This window comes from Paramormyrops kingsleyae, chromosome 3 (genome assembly GCF_048594095.1).
Source record: "Paramormyrops kingsleyae isolate MSU_618 chromosome 3, PKINGS_0.4, whole genome shotgun sequence".
Classification (NCBI taxonomy): domain Eukaryota; kingdom Metazoa; phylum Chordata; class Actinopteri; order Osteoglossiformes; family Mormyridae; genus Paramormyrops; species Paramormyrops kingsleyae.
In genome coordinates, this window is record NC_132799.1 from 19,211,370 (window position 1) to 19,227,146 (window position 15,777).

Below are 15,777 nucleotides of genomic sequence, written 5' to 3' on the forward strand. Positions count from 1 at the left end.
AGGGGGCGTCACCCAAGCACAAAGCTGTACCCTAGGATCACCGCAGGTCTTACCTGATACAGAGAGCCAGAAAGCGTGCACATTTGTGGGCAATGCTCCGCCCGGCCTCGAAGAAGCAGACCCGCACAATGTCGCTCAGCCTCATCCTGGTCTTCATCAGCAACTCCTCTCTGCCTTCTCTCAAGCTGAAAGCAAAATGAACATCAGGCATGATCCCATCTGAGCTACTACCCAGGTGATGTGAACTTCCTGCCAGAATGTCCTGCTTACCTGCATGGCCCGTTGGAGTAGACCCCCGCCAGCCAGCATAAGATGTCCAGCAGCAGGCTCTGGGCATGCTCTGTCACCAGGCCATCCTCACATGGCCGGCACAGGCTACTTAACAGCTTCTCATGGAACTCCGAGAACTGCAGCATGGCGCAGCGCTGGACTCTGCACAAACCAGGGGGGCAGTGAGAAAAGCCTTGTGGAGGGCTGGGGTACATACTGCTCTCATGCCAGGCAGCCGGGCTCACCTCTCTTTGGGTATGGCGGTCTTCTTGAACCTCCGGATGGTGATGGAGACCTCCTGCAATAGGTCACAGCCACGGAGACTGTCTGGCTTCTTCAGGGCTGCTGGAGGCTCCACTTTGGAAGTGGAAGGTTTGTCCTTAACACAGGAATGTAGACAGCATTACGTGAGAGCAGAGACTCAATGGCAGGGGGGCGTAGAATTTATTTGAGAACCAGAATTGCAGCAAAAACAGTAGCAACAACCATTCAGTAAAGACTAGAGCTCAGGCTGCCATGACACCAGGACAACAGCAGGTGGCAGTAAAGGACACAAGCTGTCTAAAGGAACTCCCTCTGACGCAAGACGTCACAGAGGTTTTAAATATATCATAACTATATGTTCAGTTGCTCTATTTCTGGACTGCAATACCTGCATTAAGAACAAGAACCATGGTATAACAACTACCCCAATTAACGGAGACAGCACAGACTGACACTGATGTGTGGCTGAGTATTAGCACGACGGAGAGGATGCTCCTGTACCTTGGTGGCCTGGGCCCTCTGCAGCAAGGAAGACAGTGTGTGCGCCTTGCTGGTGGGCGGCTTGGCAGAGGCCATCCTCACCACAGGCCTGAGACTCTCCTCCACACCCTTATCGCTCATGGCCTTGATGTGCACCAGGAATGAACGGTACTTTCCCCCTGCCATGCCTGCAAGAGCACAGGGGAAGCAGACCTTTTCAGAGCTTGTAAAAACATGTGACCACACCCCGTTTACACTCAAAATTATTAGTAATAATAGACAGCTTTAGCTGTTACACTACAATCCGGAACCGGAGTACTCAACTTCAGAGAGTCACATTTTAACCACGACAAATGCCAAGGCCCAGATAAGATTTGCTGAGCCTGGGTGTTGGGGTCGGTACATTGTTTATTGCATTGCAGAGTTTAGTTGCAGTGGCACATTTTCCTTAGACACTGAATCCTGGACACGTTTTGTTGGCAAGTGGCCTGATTTGTATAACTAAAAGTTTTAATCAACAACCTTACACTGCAAAACTCAGACAGGTTTAAGCATAGACAGATTAACAAGACACAGGTGTGACTCAGAGGGAAGGAATAAACTCAAACAAAATTAACAAACAGCATGAAAATCAATAATAGCAATAATCCTTAAACTAAACGGCATGTAAAAACCTGCCTAACCACCAATAAATAAGAGATAAACTAAGCCATCCAACCCCCTTCCATGATGCATCTGTATATTTGGTATGTTTTATATTAACTGCACCTTCATAATGCATTCATAGAACATTCAGTGCACCTTCATAATGCTTTTACAACACATTCATAAGTAGTACGTAAGTATACCTTAACATCCTAACATACTGTAACAGCTTTAATATACTTTAACAACAAACATTAACTGATTACATGATTCTAAAGTGTGTCATGTAATGTTGTTTATGAACGTATATTAAAGCTGTTAAGGCACACTATAGGTATTAGGACACACCTCTCAAATTATTGAATTCAGGTGTTTCCTTCAGACCCATTGCCACAGGTGTTTAAATTCAAGCACCTAGCAATGCAATCAGGTTAACAAACATTTGTGAAAGAATGAATCGTTCGGAAGAGCTCAGTGAATTCAAGTGTGGTACTGTCATATGATTCCACCTTTGCAATAAGTAAGTTTGTTTATGAAATTTCTTCCCTGCTAGATATTCCACTATGAACTGCAAGTCGTATTATTGCAAAGTGGAAGCATTTATGAACTCAGTTGCGAATTGGCAGACCACGTACAGAGCGGGGTTGCTGAATGCTGAGGTGCATAGTGTGTAAAAGTCGCCTATGCTCCATTCCAAAATTCCTCTAAGATTAACCCCAGAACAAAAACTGTGCACCAGGAGCTTCGTGGAACGGCTTCCTTGGCCAAGCAGCTGCAAGAAAGCCTCATATCACCAAGCGCAATGCCAAGCATCTGATGTATAGCACACTGACTCTGGAGCAGTGGAGCATATTCTGTGGAGTGAAGAATCATACTTCTCTGTCTGGCAGTCGGACAGATAAGTCTGGATTTGGCAGATTACCTTGCCTGATTGCATTGTGCCATCTGCAAAGTTTGGTGGAGGAGGGATAATGATATGGGGTTGTTTTTTAGGGGTAGGCCTATGCCCTTCAGTTCCAGGGAAGAGATCTCTTAATGCTTCAGCATACAAGACATTTTGGACAATTCTGATTCTAACTCTGAGGGAACAGTTTGGGGAAGGCCCTTCTCTGTTCCAGCATAATTGAGCCCCAGTACACAAAACAAGATCCATAAAAACATGGTTGGCTAAGTTTAGTGTGTTTAGAACTTGACTGGTCAAAAGTTCTTCTAGGTGTAATGGCCAGGTCTCCCGATACTTTTGCCCATATAGTGTTTGCTAGGATGTTTAAGGTATACTTATATGTTTCTTATGAATATTCAATGAATGCACTATGAATGCATAATGAAGGTGCACTGAATGCTCTATGAATGCATTGTAAAGGCATTATGAAGCTGCAGTTAGTGTAAAGCATTACCATATGCTACGGTGAATATTTACTCAAAAGTTAAAAACCTCAAAACTTGTGAAAATTTCAACAAAGAGGTTCGTTGCTTTCTTTGATATGCTGAATTACATCTGACTTAGAGCAAGTAATGTAAAAGAAGCAAAGTAGTACGAACAGGAGTGGGACTGAATTTCGGACCAGGAGTTCAAGCCCCCGGACAGCACAATATAAAACTACATAAAACAATTACACTATTTATATATGTTTCTAGTAACAAATCTAGGCTATGGAATGCACACTTACCTACACATTTTAATTTTGGGTTTATGTAATTTTTATGTTTAAATATATGATCTGTGCAAATTCCAAAACATCTTTTCCTGAATTTGCACGGAACATTAATGAGGCATACTTTGACAACATTTCCATGCGAATGAGTTGTGACAGTCCGATATTAAACCAACTTCCCAGTAGATTCAAATTTAATGTTGCAGGGAAAGAGACATTTTTTACAATGCAGTTTACTACACAGAGGCCCATTGTACACTGACATACATTCTGATATAAAACATATGTCAAATACCATTTGAGTAATGAGTAATTAGTATGCATGTACTTCCACTCACAGGAGAACATCAGCTGAGTAAGCAGTCCTTCAATGCAGCACCAGACACATTCGCATTGACACCGATACAAGAATGTGGCCCTATGTGGCTCAGACCACCTCCAAATGTGGTCTAAGCGATCGGATCTCAATGTGTCCATAATGGCTACGTTCACACTGCCAGCCACATCATTCAATTCCGATTTTTTGATCAGATCGGATATGTCTATCTTAGGGCTGGACAATAATTCGATATCAATATATATCGCGATATATTTTTTTTCGATAACGGTGATACGATTTTTAAACACATTTCCGATATTTCGATATACATTTACATGTATCACAAGTGCTAAACAGCGCGTATTCAAATCGCATTTGCATGGTAATTTGCTGAACAACGCAGCTGTGAAACGTGATCCAGGTAAAACTTTTTTAGACAGCATAAATAATATTGAAGCATTTGTTTAAGCAGACTGTTAAAAGCAAAAGCAACAAAGCATTTTAGACTTTGTAAAGAAACCATAGTAACCACGTGTATGATACTTTTCAGAGCTGCGTCAGAGGGAAATGACTCGTGAATTTAATTTTGACACTGGTTAGCTTTTTGTGAAAACGAACTACAGTACACCCCGCAGGTTTTTTGTGATTTTGTGAGCGATCTTTGTGTTTTCAATGTTGGAGAATATAATTAAAGGTTTGTATCAAGAAACGACGGTGGTTTTTATTGTATACTGGTAAATCTCTGCTGTTAGTTGGTGGTATGCCTTTTGTTAGCCAACATGTATGTCGGGGCCGGCTCTACGCTGGGGCAACGCCCCCTTAAGCAAACGTCCTGCCCCCTTAAATCAAACTTTTAGAAGTTGAGGAAGAAAATAATAATTACCCACAAACTGAATATGGACAAGATTTACTACAGTAGCTGAAAAATCCACTGAAAAAGGCACAAACGAGATGATAAGTTTCACTTCTTGTTCGCTCTTTCCCTCCGCGTTCTGTTTGTGCGCGGGCTCACGCAGCACTCGGCAGATCCCCCACTCACCCTCCCCCCAGCTAAACATCCAATCACTGTTAGTATGCAAATGAGCCAGTTTCTCAGTAGGCAGGGCAAAGCGAAATGAGCTGCGTGATTGCGGAAGGTTTGGAGGAAACAGCAATCTCTCTCGTCAAAATCATAGTGATGATTAGTGAGATCATGGTTCGAATTATTTTTGTCTGTTTGGGGGGGGTCTTGATCGGGGGGTACTGTACCCCCCAGTACCCCCCGATCAAGACCCCCCCCAAATAGACAAAAATAGCAGTTTGGGGGGGGGGTATTAACATTTTTCTTGTTTTTTTTTTTTTTTAAAGAAAGAACCTCACCTTGTAGGAAAATTTTATGTAAAACGATTTTAGACACCCCTAGTGTGGATCGTACCATTTGAACCACCTTGGCGCTAGAAGCAGCTTAGCCAGTCGGTTACGTCATTCATTCTCATTGAGCGACTTGTTCGTTGTGATTTCAAGATTCTTTATTCGTCACATACATAGTTATAACAAGTACAACATGTAGTGAAATGAACCCTGACCGATCCTATTTTTCAGTTTTATATTTCAAGACTCGGTGAATTGATTTTTTCTTTTTCATAACTTAGCCTACCCTTTTTAGTTTTGGTAATATTGGCAATAGTGAAAAGTGTTTTGTTGGGTTCAAATATGTTTGATATAGGCCATCCAATTAAGGTAAATGTCTTGTTTTTAATCTGATGAGGAATATTTTATTTTATTTTTTGTTTTACTTTTCAGTTTTCCCCCTGAGGGATTGCCACCTTACTGTGGTCAGGGGCTTTGCGTGCCTCAGTGATCCTAAGAGCTACACCAGCAGAAGCTTAGCCTTCAGGTGGGACACCCAAGTTGGACAGGTCTTAGGGCAGAGGCCTGACAAAGTGCAAACCAATTACATGACAAAAACAGTTATCCAGAGCACCACCCCACCCCTTTCCCGCCTTTGTCGCCACCATGTGCCCCCTTCACATTTCTGTCTGCCCCCTCATATATGCATGTCTAGAACCGGCCCCGATGTATGTACATATTTATAGCATGCCGATCGCGTAAAACAAATCGCGGCAATGCCAAAAACCCATGTATGTACATTCTCAGTTATTAACGCACATAAATACATTTCAAGCACATGCTAATATATTGCTGCCATATTGGTTTTCGGTTATCTCGATCATCGGTTATCTCGACGCTTTTTGGCAACCCCCTAGGCCGGCGACATAACCGGGTTCGACTGTATATGAATAATCAGCCTGTTCTAGTTTAAATGGAAATATATTATTGTTAATAAGCTGAGTCTGAGAGTTTTATTTATTTGATAGTTTATTTCACATTTCTTGTTTGTAAAGGCTAAATACAAAAAAAAAGTGAACCTTTTTTTTTTTGTACTGTTTTTATTTAAAAAAAAAATTATATAATTTTAATAGGAGGAGCCTGGAGGTATTATAGACTTTGCAAATTCAGTTTGCAGACAACCATTGTGCGTGTCCTCTGCAGTTTTTTCCTGAGGCTTTTTAATATTACCCATATCGATATCGGAATTATATCGTATCGACCAAAATTAAGAAATATATCGTGATATAAATTTTTGCCATATCGTCCAGGCCTAGTCTATCTTGACGGTTCACATTCATAACTACAAGTGACCTATATCTGACTGTAATGTCAACGCATCGGTCCTCTGAAACGTCACGCATGCGCACATTGATACGTTTTTACATGGGTCAACTGCATCACCAACAACAAAAAACGTCATATCTGTGGGACGACTCATGTCATTAAAAATGGAGGCGTTAGTAGCTCACGCATGTATCGCACTTTGTTCTGGAGGATGACAAACAGCGAATTAGCTGTACATGAGCAGGTCGAAAAGGAGAAAAAAAAGTCAGGTGGCTAGCTTTTTCTGTTTTCTGTTATCGCAGCTCTCCTCCATTTTTACCTTCCTGCGCTGCCGGTGCAGGCTCATGATGTCAGCGCACGCGTATAAGCAAAAAGCCACATGAATTCTGATCTGAGCGTCACATTGAGGTCGCATGGCCGCGAATCGGATACGTATGAGATTTAGTACCACATATGAAAGTGACACAAATCTGATTTGAAAAGATCAGATTTGCGTGTCCACACAGCCCTGAAAAGATCACATCTGTGTCACATTAAGGCAAAAAATCCAATTTGAGTCACTTCAGCATGGCAGTGTGAACGTAGCCAAAAAGTTTTGGGTGCGTTCACACCTGTACTTAGTGCTGTACAGTATAGTACAGGTATTTTTTTAAAAGCTGCACCATAATGGGTATTTTATTTAGTATTTTTGAGACAATATTTGTGTTACACAGTTCTAATGTGAAACGGAATGCTGCTAATGTGAATGCAATACAGGCCAGGTAATGGATATTTAATTTTATTTCATTCAGTAAATTTAATTTTTTCCTTAGTAGGCTGCAGCAGTATTGACAGTTTTTTATTTAAGAAAGTCATACTTCATTCAGTAAGCAACTGTTTCATAAAGAAAGAAGAGAAGCAATTAAAAAAAAAAAAGTTTTGTTTTACCCCCCACTGTACCGAAAACATACTGAACCATGACTTCAAAACCGAGGTACGTATCGAACCGTGATTTTTGTATACCGTTACACCCCTATTCAAGACTCAGTTAAAGTATTCTTTTCATCTTGTATTGAAACCAGAGCTGAAGTAAACAGTGTATAGGCAGTGGTCATTATTGTAGAACAAAAATAAACAATGCCCAAAGCGGTTAGTGTAAACATGCACGGCGCTATCACAGCAAATGCGAGGCTGAGACTGAAGCTTTACCCTTTGTTTCCACTGAGAGACATGCCGCGTGACTCATTTCCCCACGCGTGCAAGTTCTTAGGTCGCCGTTCACGGTTTGACTTCTGAGATTCAGATCGAGCTCTAGGTAATTTTTTTTAGAACTGCTTGGTTCGACTTTTAAGAAATTTGAGTTCCAATGAGTTTGAGAACTGAGGTACCACTGTACTAGCAAACCACATATTGTAAATTATTGGCTGTACAGTACCATTTTAACAAACCTTACCTATGTATTGCTTGTAAAAGGAAATGCAAAACAGGCTATATAACCATATTAATTAAATCATTCACTGATTCATTCATGATCGCGTGTTTAGCTACTACCAATATTCTATTTTTTTTGCAGCAATAACCAATAATGCTAATTCAGATGTCAGCCCAACCCTACCCTATCTTCTGCACAGTGATGGTAGAAAGAAAACCGTTCCTACATGAAACTGCTCATTACAAGGTCTGTGGATTATCTTAAGTAACCAGGTCATAAACTCTAGTATGACAGATTCCTGTTCTATTTCTTTGGTGCTTTAATCACCACAGAAAGAATGCTATTTAGTCCCATTATATTTGCTAGAAGACTGAAATTTCTATGGTCAATATCTCCAAAACTAGGCAACTCTCACCATAACAAATCTGGATGAACAAACAACATTACAGCATATCTGCATAAATTATTTTTTTTTGGGTGAACTGCTCCTTTAATGCAATAAACCTTTTTAAAATCATTATTAAAAACATTCAGGAGCAGTCCAGGTCACATTCACACTGCAGGCCTTAATGCTCAATTCTGATTTTCTGCTCTGATCGGAGTTTTTGTTTTCACATTACTCTTTTTAATGTGGGCAATATCAGATTTCAATGTGAACAGTTCACTATACTGAACTGGCCCGCGTGCGCACAAAACAACAAAGGCGCAACGACGCGCATGCACAAAAACAAAGACGTCACTTTATTGATTCGAAAACTGCCCGGTTACGATATGAGCCTTCCAGTTTTGCCTGAACAGATTTATCTCCCCAAATACTTATTAAATCCAGCATCTCACTGTCCCTCCACTGGCCAACTTCTGTGCTCTCCTCCATGTCTGGCACTCTGATGGAGACATATGGTGACTTTCGTCTGCGCAGAATTGACAAACGTCGATCGAGAGTGACATAAAAGTCGCATGAATTCCGATTTCACTGTTCAGACTCGCATTGCAAAAAATCAGACCTGTATCCGATTTATGACCACATACTGAAGAGGTCCAAAACGGAATTGAAAAAAATCGGATTCCATGTGACTTGTGCTGTTCACATTGTCATGAAAAAATGCGATCTGAGTCACATATGAGCAAAAAATTGGATTTGGGCCACATTTGTCCTGCAGTGTGAACGTAGCCTTCGAGCCTGGCCCAATTAGGATGAAGATACTGTCCAGGTACAATAAACCTACTGCATCAGCAGCATGTGGATTTTATTCACTGGAACCACCTGGCTTCTGGCCTAGTGATTGTGCTTCAACATTCAAAAGTTAGTATCTCACCAAAAAAAAAAACATTCCAGCTCACCTTTGACAAGCTTGGGGCTCGTCAGACTCAGCATCCCCGCGTGGCCGGAAAGGTCGAGACCACCGGCCAGCCACACTGGCCCACACAGGATGTCCTCCTTGTGCTCCTCCAAAAAGGAGCAAAGACAGGAGCCTATGGGACACAGAGGAGTGCAGTATTGATGGTAAACGCCAGGCAGCTTCCCCGTAGCTCTGCCAAGCTCTACTGCAGTCCCACACACGCTGTACCTGGAGTCTCCTCGACATCCATGAACTGGACATCCTCAGAGAAGCAGTCCTGAAGCAGCGGCTGACCATTCCTTTCCCCACTGGCATGCACAGCGTGGGATAAGGGAAAGGAAATTGGTCGGTCCACGGCAGTCTCTGTGGGAAGGTGAACGAGTCTGAGTCTCAAAGCAAGGGCAGAAAGGCATGCGTGTCTGTACCACCGCCACCTGCTTACCGTTGACCTTGCCCAGGCCTGGGGCTTTGTTCTTCAACAGGGTCACTTGTATATGGGGAATGTTTGTGATGTTGGCGTTCAAAACAAACTTGAAGTCCACGTGACCCACCATGCAGGCTTTGGGCAGAACCAGCTCAAACACGTGCTCGTCCCAGCTAGAGCTATGCAAGAAGAGGATGTTAACGACAGGGCCAGCAAACTAGGGCAGTCAGGAGTTGCTTTCTCATCAAAACTCAAAGAGGTACAAACAAAAAAAACACATTTCTGTCATTTCTAAAATGTTTCTGAATTCTCATTTGAAAGGCAGCTTTGTGTGATAGTATAAGGTAAAACAGGGAGACTTGAAAAATCGCCTCTCATTTAATACGCAGAAGTGGTCACCGTGGTGACGGATCACCTGTCACTCTGCAGTTTCCAGGTACGCGTATGCTGCGCGGCGTCGCCATGGTGTTGCTGGTGCAGGTGCTGTGGGTGTCGGCGCTGCTGCTGTTCCTGTTGCACCTCCACCCAGCAGGGAGGCACCGTGGCCGAGAAGCGGGGGGTCAGCGTCTCGAAGCGAGTTAGCTCCACCAGCGATGTCAACGTCTCCACACCCAGGGTTTGGTCCACCAGGAGATCAACCCCTGGAGAGTGGGCAGGTAAGCATGAGTGAGGATACCTCAAAAGAAAAGCGGAGGCCGTCTAGGCACTCAGAGACGCCGCTGACGGGCCTCTCACCTGTGATCCCCGGACTAGAAGGATTCGAGGATGGCTTTGTCCCTTCAGACAACTGCTCTACCCCTTTACAAAGGGGACCATCAACAAAGATGTCACCGTCATCAATATCATCACATACACCTCCAATTTGAAGGAAATGCAGCTCTCCACCTTGAACAGAGACAGAATGTAGATGAGTAAGACACAAAGTGCTAAAGAGAGAGACCAGATAGACTCAGGAAATTTTATACAGCACAACAAACTATTTAATGCCATTTTCATTCATGACAATATTTACACTGAGATGCTGTCTGTGAGTAATGCTTTTAAATGAAGGTGTGGATCTGAGCAATTGATATATGAGTTCAAAGACTCTGGCAACCAGGAAGGCCCTCTGGTTGTCACACAACAGCGCCATTTCCGTCAGACACACACTACAATCAATACTTCACTCTGACTGGCAAATATACCCAAAGTGTTAATATAAATACAAATAAATTAAAATACAATAGCTTCAAGTAATCAAAGATTCAGAAATTAAATGGCCAAGAATTTACACAAAAAGATTAACTAAAATACAAAAGAATATAAATAACAAAAAGATTAATATCAAAAAGATAAGGTGACCAGCAAGTAGCAGTAGCTAACAACATCTAGATGTTATCAAGGACCGACCATAACAGGAGGTACCAGCAGGTAAGTGCATCAACTAGAGGAAAAGTGTCAAAACTGGTCCAAAGCACCTGAGATTCAACTTATCAGTTCTGTGCTGAAATGTGAGGAGTACCTCAGGTTGGCAATCACTGGTCTAGAGTGAACTGTTGAATACTCCATTGCTAAAGTGCATAAGACTATATAATATTCTATTTTTACCTGCCAGTACCTAGTAGCAGAATTCCAGCCAGGCTAGAAACCCATTGGGTTTAAAGCTCCCAGTGCCAGAAGATGTGCTGATAACTTGAATTTGAGGTGAGTACAGTAGTTTCCAACTTACCCAGAACCACCACAAACTCTGTCACTGCTAATGGCACGGACACATTACTTGTGGCAACAACCCCCTGAACACCAAAGAAGCCCCACCTTACCCCCCCACCCCACACCTTTAGTGCATGCACAGAGCCGGTCGGTCCCAGAGCAGTAGGTGACTGAGACGAACGGGTCTGCCTCCTCGGCTCCCTCCTTCTTGGGCGGCTCTACTTTGGCCAGGACCTCCAGGCTGGACAGGTCCATGATCATGACATAACCCCCCTGGGTAGTAACGACCAGGTGGCCCAGGCCAGCCGGCTCGCCACGCTTTTCCTTGGCGGGCATGCTCCCGCCGTTCTTGAGGCCCAGCGACGCCTCCTCCAGTCCCTCCTCAGAGTCATCCTCCCGGCTGTCCAGGACGTCGGCAGGGAGGAGCACCAGCGAGGTGACTGCGTCCTGAGGGTCACGAATACGCTGCACCTTCACAGGCTCCTCATCCAGGGTGACTATGCGGGTGGAATAGTTCAGCTTGTAGAGCAGCAGGTAGCCACCGCCTGCCACCCTCTGCTGCTCCGAGGGCAGGATAAGCGGGGTCTGCTGATGTCCACCAGGGTGGGCCTCATGCTCCTTACCACCTAAGACAGTCCCATTGGCCAGGCCGCATGGCGGCCGCAACTCGCCCTTTCGTCGGCCGCACAGAGCCGAGTGGAGCTTGTTCAGGTTATTGAGTGCCTCTACCTGGTTGATGCCACTGAGTGACTCCGCAGAGCACGACTGCAGGCCCACCAGCAAGTGCAGACCGTCCGTACAGGGCGTGATGCTGTCCACATACAGGTTCTCCTCCTCCAGCAGCTTGGGGAGGCGCAGGCACTGCACCAGCGTGCCCGGCTTGGGCACCACAGAGCTCCACTTGTCGGTGTCTAGGGCAGCTAGGTTGGCAGCAGCATCAGCGAACTGCTGGATGTAGGTGATGGGCGGGTCCTGTAGCAGCAGCTGCTCGTGAGTATCGAACTCCATCTCGATGATCTGGGGCACAGTGAAGGCCTCCTCATGTAGGCCTTTGCTCATCAGGCTGTTCATCTGGGCAAACACCTTGCCCGACTTGTCATCCGACTCCTTGACACTATAGAGCAGGAGCACCGGCATAGTCCTCTGCAGCACCGAAGGGCCGCCAAGTTCAGCACCACAGCCATCAATCTCTACGGGGCCCCGGTTGGCTGACGCCTCAGGGCTCCGAGTTCTGGCAGGGCCATCCTGTGGGCGGCGCTGCAACGCAGCTATCGAGCGGTAGCTCAGCAGCCCGCCAGCCAGCAGGCACGGGAAGGGAATGTTGTGGTGCTCGACCGACTTCTCCTTGGCCTTGTCAGCCTTGACCTGGGCCAACGAGGGGTTGGCACCCAGCTCCTCCAGGTCCTTGACTGTGTCTTCCAGTACGCTGGCTACAACCTCCCACTGCAGCTTCTCGGGCTGCTGCAGGACGCTGAGCGCCGTCACAGCCAGATTCATCTCCATGCTCTCCTTCTGGGATGGGTGGCCTAGGTGGGGAAAGAGGGCAGGGCAGTGAGAACGATGAGCGATGTATCCACGTGCACACACACATGTGCACACCCTGCATCACGGACACCCCAGAGAAAGGTGGGACACCCCAGAGAAAGTGAAGGGCTCACCCGTCACAGACTCCGATCTGGAATGGTCTTCGCTGTCTGAGTCTTCCAACTGGTCGTCACTGGCAAACATTGATATAGAACAGGAGAAGTTTATCAGCTGAGGGGGGAGGGGAGGGTATGGGAAGAGGGGACATTCTATGTGTAATATGGACTTGGAGCACTCCAACATCTGCTAGCACAATAAAAATACAGTCAACAGGAAAATAATTTGATAATGATGAAGAGGGAAACTACAAAATCAAGCACATGAGAAATAATAAAGCTACACCTGGCAGAGTTAGTAGTACATGTTCACCCAGATCAGTGATTCTCAAAGTGTGACATCGCAGCAACGGCGCAAAGCACAACAAATCCCAGGTTGAGTGTGCGCTAAAATGTGTAGCGGAACCAGAGCATGCGAGCGGAGCGATGAGACTTCAACTGAATTGGGTTGCGAACAGCTGGCTGCCATGAGAATTTCAATTCGAGACAAGTTTGCACATGTATGTAATAGTTTTATTACCTTGTAAACAGAGGGTAGGGTTTGCAAACAACCCTAATGCTTTTGACGTAGCAAATTTTAGGTTTACAATTGAATAACTGATCTACAGTAAGATTTCTTGTGTAAGCATGAGAGTCTGGAAGCGTGAGTGTTACACTAGATGCGTGAGAGTTGGGAACCCAGTGAAAGTGCACCGAGACGGAGCGAGAGATATGGTGATGCTCCAGTATTTTTTTTTCCCAAATATGCTGCTCTAAGCTCACTTCCAGTCCGGCAATAATCCTTCCAGTCCAACTCTACTCTGCTGACATGCTCTGAACGAAACCAAAAAGTTGAATTTACATTTTTCTTTTCTTTCAGATAGCGAAACAAACGTGACGTAAAATATGGATATATATATTTATTTATTTTTTATTTATCCTTTATTTTACTAGGAATGTCCCATTGAGATACATTATCTCTTCTTCCAGGGAGTCCTGGCCAAGGTGGCAGCAATAAAATATACACACACACCCACACAAAGATGTACCTCAGAACTCGAATTTAATCCGTTCAGAACTCCGGATCAAATCCTAAAAAGTTCAAAATCTGATCGAATTTTCCCCATAAGAAATAATAGAAAACCAATTAATTGGTTCACGGCCCCAAAAAAATACACCTAAATGTTTTTTTTAGCATTTAAACACAAATTGACCCGGATAAAACAAGAAGAGCATATACTGTACTAAACACATCTAAGCACATTTATCAAAACAGTAATTTGTAAAGTAAGAAAATAAATGTATCCAAACAATGTGTAAAGTTAAAAAAAAACAATGTGTCCTGCCCCAATCATCCGCTCCTTCCGTGTGCCACGCCCCCCTTGTTAACCCCGTGTGGAATCCTGTGTGATCAGCTGTTTCTGCTTGTTATTAGTCCTCTGTATTTCGTCCACGTTTCAGTTTGTTTTCCCCGTCCGGTCATTGTATTGTCCGTCTGCGTTTTGCCTGCCTTACCTGTAATTAAACCCCGTATTCCCCGATACCCTGACATCTGCGCCTTTGTCTCCATTCCATCCCCGCTCGGCACGACAATATTATTATAATTAAATTAGGGCTGTCAAAATTAACGGGTTAACGTGGATTAATCCATCATCATGATTAATCTGATTAAAAATTTTTACGCAATTAACCCATCTGCAGCGCAGAATGATTCAAAATCACTGAAATGTCTCTGTCAACCCATTTCGGGCAGTTTTAGTGCGTTCCATTTCCCCTCGGAACTTGTATTCCGAGTCGGATTCCGGCGTTTTGAAGCCGGAAGTGACTACATGAGCTCCCGTTTCTCGGACATCCGAGAAATATCTCGGAGCAGCACAGAGGATCCCGAGTTCAGAATCCAAGATGGCTGCGCCCTTTATCAACAGAAGGGAAAGTTGTAGTTTTATCCTGTTTAAGCACTACTTCTCATTTGTGGCTCATTAAATCGGTCGCACACGCTATACCGTCCAACTTATCTGTGGATGTGTTGCTACGGAGTTTTATATGTAAAGCACCGCACGTAATGTGTTATCAACTGATATTGCTAACAATGGCAATTAACCGGGCTAGAATTGGACTTCATGATTAGTTGGATTATTTGTCGGATTTACAGTAGTTCGTGCTAATTGTAAGCGAACGAAGAAAAAGACCATTTACACTGAGGTACCTTAAATCCGACAAGTTGTCCGGCTAAGCAAAAAAATCTTGCTTTTTGATATGGGTCCATGGTATTGCACTTCTGTGGCAGATGGAATGCATCCGACTCATGTACAAGATGTTCAATAAACATGTTAAGTGCATATATATTCCCTTTTTTCTTGAGTCTGTTTGCTCATGCAAAATTAAATGTGATTAATATAGATTAAAAATGAATGATATTTAATCATGATTAATCAAAATTAATCCACAGGAACCCTGTGATTAATCTGATTAAAAATTTTAATCATTTGACAGCATTAAATTAAATGTATTAATGGTTTATTATTAATATTAAAATAATGAATAAGAAATCTTTATTTTTAAATGTATTTTATTATATAATAATTACTGTTACTGTCTGTCATTATGTAATTGTATTTTTACTGTCTAAATATATGTTTATCACAGCGAATGCGAGGCTGAGACTTAAGCGTTACCCTTTGTTTCCACTGACAGACGTGCCGCATGACATTTCCCCGCACGTACAAGTTATCTTAGGTCGGCGTTTACGGTTTGACTTCTGAGATTCAGATCGCAGTCACGGATTTCTATAAAATAGAGTTTTCCCATATGGGGACCAGGAAACTTGTGTAAAAAAAAAAAAAAGGGGTATTCATCACATTGAGGGGATATTTGGTCCCCACAAGGTAAGGTATACCTGGACCACACACACACACAATATTGCCAGAAGTATTGGGACACCCCTCCAGATCACTGAAATCAGGTGTTCCAATCACGTCCATAGCGACAGGTATATAAAAAAACCTT

General features: G+C 43.7%; 1 protein-coding gene across 6 annotated transcripts in view; it reads right to left on the bottom strand.

Annotated features, from left to right (window-relative positions):
• birc6 (baculoviral IAP repeat containing 6) overlaps positions 1 to 15,777 on the bottom strand; it is a 77,411-nt gene that overhangs the window by 48,092 nt on the left and 13,542 nt on the right. For all 6 annotated transcript variants that reach the window (XM_023803608.2, XM_023803617.2, XM_023803598.2 and 3 more), the window contains 11 exons: positions 12,811 to 12,869; positions 11,278 to 12,678; positions 10,199 to 10,348; positions 9,879 to 10,104; positions 9,482 to 9,642; positions 9,268 to 9,402; positions 9,041 to 9,172; positions 1,036 to 1,202; positions 516 to 649; positions 271 to 432; positions 54 to 185 (listed from right to left, as the gene is read on the bottom strand). In XM_023803608.2, coding sequence (XP_023659376.1) covers positions 54 to 185; positions 271 to 432; positions 516 to 649; positions 1,036 to 1,202; positions 9,041 to 9,172; positions 9,268 to 9,402; positions 9,482 to 9,642; positions 9,879 to 10,104; positions 10,199 to 10,348; positions 11,278 to 12,678; positions 12,811 to 12,869 — 2,859 coding nt within the window. The remainder of the gene's footprint in view (positions 1 to 53; positions 186 to 270; positions 433 to 515; positions 650 to 1,035; positions 1,203 to 9,040; positions 9,173 to 9,267; positions 9,403 to 9,481; positions 9,643 to 9,878; positions 10,105 to 10,198; positions 10,349 to 11,277; positions 12,679 to 12,810; positions 12,870 to 15,777) is intronic.